We start from the raw sequence: 8,488 nt of genomic DNA on the forward strand, positions 1-8,488 counted from the left end.
ATTTTTAATATGCAATTAAGGCCATAATAGAGGTGGTATTGTGTGAAGTACAATGAACACAGGTAGTTGTTGTATACAACCGAGCCGCTAATGAAACATATTACTCTAATTGGGGTGCGGCAAGGCCCCCGTCGACTGGGATGCAACCTGCATTGTCCAAATGCAGTCCCACACCTGACTATTTGTTTCCAAAAAGGCCCTAATTGAACCAGTTTAATTAAGAAACAACAAACTTTTCGATGTGATATAGTGCAAACAAAAGGGCGAGAAAATAATCCGATTTTCCCGATACCATCATGTCAGATATTAGATATAATATCAACAGGAGTCTGGATACTCTTGATGATGCACGCACCTAATTTAAAATCAAAGTCTTCTCGTGAAAAAGTAATCAGATTTCGTTGAGCTGGAAAAAAATTCAAATTAACTTTAAATCACGTTTTTTCAAAAGCTCCGATACGAAAAATAAACACTTTTAACCTGTTTTTATCTAATTTAAATTTCTCTTTGTGGTGAAATACAAATCGCAAATGAAACTACGAAAAATTGTGTTTTTGTTTTTGACTACATTTTTTTCATAAAAATCAAGACGTTGCATACATGAAACAAGACTGATTACACAGGGCGACAAAAAAAAGTCATGTCGTGACAACTTTACAAATTTCATATCATTTTGTTCGTCTCAGTAAGACAAATCAAATGCACTAAAAAATTTGAAAAAGTCTACACACTTTGAACTAAATAATTTTTTTCTAATTTCAAATGAATTTAAAATACTCTAAATTTAAAAAATCATTACTTAATAACTATTAGGCCGATTTCCTGCAAATAAAGACTATTCTAAAAGGATGGACTTGCCCTTTAGAATGATATGCAATTTGAAATTGAATATTGGCAAACTTTTCTTTGAACAGTGTTCGAAGAAGTTCGAGGTAAATCGAAATAATCTAAGAAAAACCTTACGAGTAATTTTGTTTTTTTTGTCACCATCATGTAGAGCATCTTTTTATTCGTAAAAATACAAATTTTTAAAACAATATATCGAGTAGTTTTCAAGATATGATTTTTTAAAGTTAAGGTTTTCTAATCAAGCATTGCTCCATATAGGAGAAATGCATGTTAATCTTACTTAAAATTACATTTTTATAAAAGTATTTGTTTTAAGACTCTTCTTTTGCTTAAAAATGGTCAATTGCACCTTCTTTGTTCTAATTAGAATAAACAAAAACTGTTTGTTTACTTAAAACAAATAAATAATACCTGCGTACTAATTAAAGCAAATAAAGTGTTTTTTGTTGTAAAAATGACCACTGATCATTAAGCAAAGAGGATCTACAAGTTTAAGGCACGAGCCTTAAATATAAGGGCAAATCTTTTTCAAATCAAATCACTTTCCATTCAGATTTCGACTTGTTCACTTTGTTCTATCTTTCTGAACTTTTTTTGAAAATATTCTTGGCAAATGCTTTCTCATCACTTTCGAGTGATGTTAAATGCAATAAGTCACCTGATTTATTTTGTTGGTACGATTAGCTTCAGTTAGCTTGTTGGTAGTAGTTGTTGTGATAACAGTTGCACACGAAGCAACTGACTTATTACATTCAACATTTCAACAGCTCAAAACATTTTCAATAAAAAGTTCAGAAAGCTAGAACAAAGTGAACAAGTTGGAATCTAAATGGGAAGTCATTTAATTTGAAAAAGATTTGTTCTTATATTTAAAGCTACTGCTTTAAACTTCTAGATCCTTTTTGCTCAATGATCAGTGATCATTTTTAGAACAAAAAAACTCTTTATTTGCTTTAATTAGTACGCAGATACTCTTTGTTTGTTTTAACTAAAGAAACAGTTTTTTGTTTATTCTAATTAGAACAAAGAAGGTGCAATTGACCATTTTTAAGCAAAAGAAGAGTCTTAAAACAAATACTTTTATAAAAATGCAATTTTAAATAAGATTAACAAGGATTTCTCTTACCTACAGGGTTATTCATAAATATGAAGCAATATTTGAACCTCAAAAATGACCCATAAAATCATGTTAATTTAAATAATCACTCGTGTCCTATCTCTACTGATAAGAATTTTACAGCCCTCGGAATGTGAGTATGGAAATTTGATTTTTTTGTAGTAACTTTGAAGCTATTTGACCAAATATTATAAAATTTGGAACATTTCTCTGTCACAACATACCCTTTGAACTGGTAATCACGAAAACCGGATACATCTACTCAATTTCCGGTTCCAGCAGTTGCAGGTCACATTTTCTGTGTTTTTCCATTTTTTTGCTCTCTTAACACCAATTTTTTATTCCCAAATAGATAGAGAGATCAATTTCGAATAAAAAACGCATAACCTTTAATACCCCTAAAATGAACCGTTTCAAAGATATTTTAATTTAAACTGAGGACTGCACAACGCTGAAATCAAAAAATAGGGATTTTGAACTAGTATATGTGGTCAAATCCTATCGGATTTGATTAAGAGTTTCATTTTTATTTAAAAAAAGTGTCTTAGATTATAAAAAATAATGTTTGGGTCACTTCGAGTAGCTTCAGGTCGGTTCAGGTCACTTTAGGCCACTTCGGGTTACTTCGGATTACTTTGGCTTGAAGTAAAAAGAAAGTGTTAAATGTACTAACTTTAAGATTTTTAAAAGAAAAAAAAAATTTAAGGAAATGTTTAAATTTAGTAGTAAAAATGTCAATCGAGACGTTTCAAAACATCGTGCTACAAAAGACAGTTGGGGAGACTATGAAAGTGTCAGATGTACTGGTTTAAAAAATTTCTAGAGTTGCAAAAAACGTTTAAAAATTTCTTAAAGAAATACTTAAAATTAAAAAAATGTTATTCGAGTAAGATAGTAAGATATAATAATAAGTGGTATCCACGGCAACCAATGACCATGGTCACATAAATCCCTACCAGGCATCTGTTAACTTTGACGATAAATTTTTGTGAATTTTTTATAAATTAAATGCTACGAGATCGATTTGGATTTATTGTAGATACGTTTGGAGTCTGAAGTAAACTCTTTTATTAAATATTTTCAATTAATCGTCCAAGAATGGTCCAATGTCAAAGTTGACAGATGCCTGATTTGTGAGACCATGGTCATTTGTTGCCGTGGATATCATTTATTCAAAATTCTTATTTTTTTATTTCAGCGTTGTGCAGTCCTCAGTTTAAATTAAAATATCTTTGAAACGGTCCATTTTAGGGGTATTAAAGGTTATGCGTTTTTTATTCGAAATTGATTACTCTATCTATTTGGGTAATAAAAAATTGGTGTTAAGAGAGCAAAAAAATGGAAAAACACAGAAAATGTGACCTGCAGCTGCTGGAACCGGAAATTGAGTGGATGTATCCGGTTTTCATGATTACCAGTTTAAAAGTTATGTTGTCACAAGGAAATGTTCCAAATTTTATAATATTTGGTCAAATAGTTCCAAAGTTATTGCAAAAAAATCAAATTTCCATACCCACATTCCGAGGGCTGTAAAATTCTTATCAGTAGAGATAGGACACGAGTTATTATTTAAATTAACATCATTTTATAGGTCATTTTTGAGGTTCAAATATTTTTTCATATTTATGAATAACCCTGTATATGGCTTAATACCTGAATAGCAAACCTTAACTTCAAAAAATCATATCTTAAGAACTACTCGGTATATTATTTTAAAAATTTGGATTCTCATTCATAAAAAGATGCTCTACACGATGGTGACGACAAAAAAATACTCGTGGGTTTCGATTTACTTCGAACTTCTTCGAAAAAAAGTTTGCCAATATTCAATTTCAAATCGCTATCATTCTAAAGAGCAAGTCCCCATCCCTTTAAAATGGTCTTTATTCGAAAGAAATCGGCCTAATAGTTATTGAGTAATGATTTTTTAAAGTTAAAGCATTTTAAATTCATTTAAATTAGAAAAAAAATATTTAGTTCAAAGTGTGTGGACTTTTTTGAAATTTTTTATTGCATTTGATTTGTCTCACTGAGACGAACGAAATGATATAAAATTTGTCAAGTTGTCACGACATGACTTTTTTTTTGTCGTCCTGTGATTATAGTATCGAGTGAGTTAGTAATGCAGTGTTTGGTAGTCCACAAAGCACCCTAAGTAAGTCAGAACAGGGCGGTCTTGTTTTCGTCGTAGACATGTTACCGCTTTGATGTGATATTTCGGTTAGTTAGTTCGCATCTTAGACCGCCCGGCGCGTGTGTGCCTCCCAATAATGCGATTAGGTTGCCATCCATATAGCCGACATTCTAATAGGGTAAGCACAGAGCCCTAAATTAAGTTAGGCCTAATTGAGAGACAATACCTCTGCATTTATATAAGCAAAATCAAAGTGGATGGCTCTTTATTTCGTTATTGGTGTACATACGGTGTTAGGTTACCAACTAAGAGGATCGTTCCACTTGTTCCAACTAGATGATAATTTTATCATCGTGGAATGGATTATTTTACTCGCTTGTTTCTTTATTAAATTTAGAAGGGTATTACGGCGACAATGCTACATTAATGGAGGATTTATCAACAATGATAACTTTTAATGTGAATGCATTTACACAACTAATGACTAAATTTTTTTAATTTAAAATAAAACTGTTGGTAATATACAGTATGTCCCCGGATTAAGTTTACAAGAGGAAAAAAATCTGTAATTAAAACTTCATTATTCCAACTCAGTAGAACAAAAAGTACATTTTTCTCTTGATTTTGGAATAATTTTTCTCTGCTTTTTAAGTTCTATCACATTTTGACAATGAGTTTACGCAAGTTAAATAACAAAAATGTTTGTGAAAAACACAATTTTAATAAATAGCAACTTAAAGAAACAGCATGAAAATAAAAACCAAAGTCATTCTTAACAAGAACTATCATTATTTAATTAATAAATTAATTGTCAATGTGACACAGTCGAAAATCAACAGAAAAATTAACTTTTCTTTTCACTGAATTAGAATTAAGTACAGGTTTGCTCGTTTCAGGTGAAGGAAAAAATGTTTTTCCTGTGCAGTTTTGGCGTAAACTCAATCCGGGGACATACTGTATTTTAAGGAAAAATACTGCTCACGCAAACACGACAAATGCGTAATACTTGTTTTAAAAATGAGAAAAACTCCAAAATCTTAACTGTTCATCGTTGAATATTTCAAATGGATTAACACTAATATGCGAAAGAAGTTTCCCTCAAATTTATGTAAAATTAATATACGCAAATGTTTAAAATGACAATTGGATAAAACTCAACTGCTCAATTATTTAACATCAACTGTGATATTTATTTAAAAGTTAAGACTATTACCTTATTTAACTTTGTGTGGTGAAAACGACCCTAATAATTTTTTAGAGAATATCTCGAAAACTGTTTGAGATACAAAAAACCCGAGAAAACTGTCTTGTAAAAAAATATGCTATATAAATTTTCGTAATACGCACCGTTTTCTACATATAAGCAAAGAGCCGTAAAACGGCGCCTTCTTGGTGCCCCCGCTCACCTCGGAGGACCGAGGACTTTACTGATAATTTTATAAGATTATGCCTTCTTTATACTGTTTTTAATCTAATGGTTGAAGTTTTGTTTTACAAAGTTTGAAATTTACAGAATAAAAAAATATTTTTAGTAATTACACACAACACGGGTGCTTCAAACATTGTGTGATTTTCAAGTCAATTTTAAAAGATATTAGAAATTTTTTATCAAATGCACAAACAGAACAACAAGCAACACACTAGTAAAAAATTAACAACCAAAAAAAGTGATTTATATCCCTAACAAAAAAAAAAAACGAAAATGCAACCTATTGTGTACACCCGGGGAAAAAACTATTTATCAGTCTAAGTTTCTGCTCACACTGCGCTTTGTTGCAATAGTGTTTCCGACTAACTAGTTGGAGAGCAGGTAATATGTCGAAAGACCCTTATTTCAGAAGTTGAAACGGTCTTTTTCTGAAAATTTCTTCAATGAGTGTAGATTATTAAATGGTGATTATAATAATTTGCAAAATGACACTAAGCAAATTTTAGAGAACAGAATACATGCGTATGTATTTCATTACCTTCACAAAATTTTTGTGATTTACTTTTAATTTTATTAACAAATAGCTAGTTTCTTCCGTTTCTTATATTTATTTTTCTTTCTAAACAAAGCAAAAAGTCAGAGTAATAAAGTTTTAATTACAGATTTGCTCGTTTCAGATAAAGCAAAAACAACCCTTGCTGTTAAAGTGTTACTTTATCTACTCAAAAGAGTTAAAAGAAATAGTTTAACATCTGCTCTAGAAAAAAAAAATTCCTTTGCTTTTTTGGTATAAAATCAAAGGTAAAAATTTGTTTGCTTTTGACTGGCTATTATAAAATGTATTATTAGGTTCAGAATTTTGATTATAAAGAAATAACTTGATCGAAATTGGCAAAATTCAAGTTTATTAAAAAATTCTGGCATTTAAAATCCTACAATCTTGATTTTTGAAAGCTGTGGATAAAGAACCTTAAAAGTCAAGTCAAGCTAAAAATGTTTTTCCTTTGCAGTTTTGGCGTAAAACCAAAAGTAAAATTTTTTGCCTTTTGTGAACATAATCCGGGAACATACTGTATACTTGCAAAATACATTTCTTAAATAAGTTTATGTATTTGTAATTTGATAATTTGAGCAAGCTTGTTTATTATACTAATCACAATTTAATGTATACGTTATAATCTATGCTCATTGAAGTAATTTTCACAAAAAGACATTTTTCGGTATATACTTTCTTATAAACCTTCTAAAAGCCATTTTTTGCTCTATATGATGGGAATACCTGTCACGTGTTTGATTTTTTTCATTTTCTGACAATGGTTTTTCCAGTTTTCTAAACTGGAAGTAATTTCTTACGAATATGGAATAATGCAAAGAAGACAAAAGAGGTCACTAATTTATTTATGTTTCTTCAGTATTTGACACTTTTGTCATGAGATTTTTCAATTCTCGAGAATCAATTTCGGATTTAGTGTCATCCGACAAAAATCTACGAATTACAGGACTTATTAATTCTTTATCATCAACTGGAGGATCCTTCTTGTTTGTTAAATAACTGATAATTAGTCCAACTATTAGAGTAACAATGAGTCCTGTCATGGTGATGTAAAAATGCGACAACCTGAATATAAAAAAAGGTTTGAATCTAAAACCAAAACTGTTGTAGGTATTGTTGTAACACAATTTACAAAAATCCTGTACTCTGAATGTGAAGTAACATTATTGGGCTGAATAAAACTGTTGGAAAGTGTATTGTTAATCGCCAAAGAAGTATTGGTCCAACATCCACTCACAGAAAACGTTTTCGGAACATCAACAATGATTTTTTTGTATCGATACACTTTTGAGACAACAAAAACGAAAGTTTGAAAGATAAATGACGAAACAGCACCGTAAAATGCACCCTAGAGTTATTACGAAAGTAATTTTGATTTTGTTTTATTATTTTACCTTAGCGTTAGCCTTTGGAAAGAGAAGTCCTAAACAAAATACACCTAACGTTGGTCCGAATCCCATGGAAGCTAAACTGACTGCAAGAGGGAGAATATCTCCCAAATATTGCAACAAAAATATTAGAAACATACTGAAAATACCAGTTATGACAACAATTAATCTCAAAATTCTGCCAGACGTTTTTTCTTTAATATTGCCTTTCCAATATCGCGAAAAAAAATCTTTAAAAATGACGCCAGAGATTGCATTCAGACTTGAAGAAACAGTGCTAAAATATTAAAAATTATTTATTTAATTACTATGATAAGCGATTTTTTTCGCTATATTCACCTCATAGTAGCACAGAATAATCCAACCAAAGTAAACCCAGTTACTCCAGGAATATGCCCAGCAATTTGCATAGCGTAATATGATAATAACTGCTCGTGTCGTTGTATTTTCCCACTAATAAAAGGATCGCAATTGGCATAATGTGCATAGAATAAAAGACCCAATAAAATACAAAATATTTGCACTARTTCCATTGTTATCACATAAAAAACCATTGCCCTAAAAAGAAATGCTGTTATATGGGGGTAATAAACAATTTTTTCGACAATTGTCGAAAGTGTGTAAATTGTGTATTTTTACTTACCAAATCCATTCACGAAATGTTGGCAATGCTAAATATTTTTGAACTCCAGATTGCGAAAGGTTCACATAACTCATCCAATGAAACGTATAGCCAATCATAAATGTCCAAAAACTGTCACGAAGCGTGGGATCTAAATTAAAACTGAAACCCAAAATTTTTTTTTTTAGAATTTGATAAAGAAATTTACTTCAAAATATCGAGTCTTCCACCATCGAGTGCTGTTTTCCATAGTGACGAAAAATTTGCAGTGGTATTTAAACCGATTACACAAATCATAAGTAGAGATAATAAAATAATTCCAATTTGGAAAATATCAGTCCATACGACAGTTTTTAGTCCCCCGATTGTAGTGTAGAAAATACAAGTACCAAACAC

General features: G+C 30.6%; 1 protein-coding gene across 1 annotated transcript in view; it reads right to left on the reverse strand.

The window, feature by feature from the left end:
• Positions 1-6,927: 6,927 nt before the first annotated feature.
• Positions 6,928-8,488, reverse strand: part of LOC123010195 (sodium-coupled monocarboxylate transporter 1-like) — a 2,160-nt gene continuing 599 nt past the window's right edge. Inside the window, exons 2-7 of the mRNA XM_044406894.1 lie at positions 8,301-8,486; positions 8,114-8,254; positions 7,810-8,028; positions 7,477-7,747; positions 7,228-7,430; positions 6,928-7,171 (exon numbers count right to left, since the gene is read on the reverse strand). Coding sequence (XP_044262829.1) covers positions 6,928-7,171; positions 7,228-7,430; positions 7,477-7,747; positions 7,810-8,028; positions 8,114-8,254; positions 8,301-8,486 — 1,264 coding nt within the window. The remainder of the gene's footprint in view (positions 7,172-7,227; positions 7,431-7,476; positions 7,748-7,809; positions 8,029-8,113; positions 8,255-8,300; positions 8,487-8,488) is intronic.

Source organism: Tribolium madens, unplaced genomic scaffold, assembly GCF_015345945.1.
Source record: "Tribolium madens isolate multiple individuals breed KSU strain unplaced genomic scaffold, Tmad_KSU_1.1 Scaffold_7;HRSCAF=85;Tcas5.2_LG10, whole genome shotgun sequence".
Classification (NCBI taxonomy): Eukaryota; Metazoa; Arthropoda; class Insecta; order Coleoptera; family Tenebrionidae; genus Tribolium; species Tribolium madens.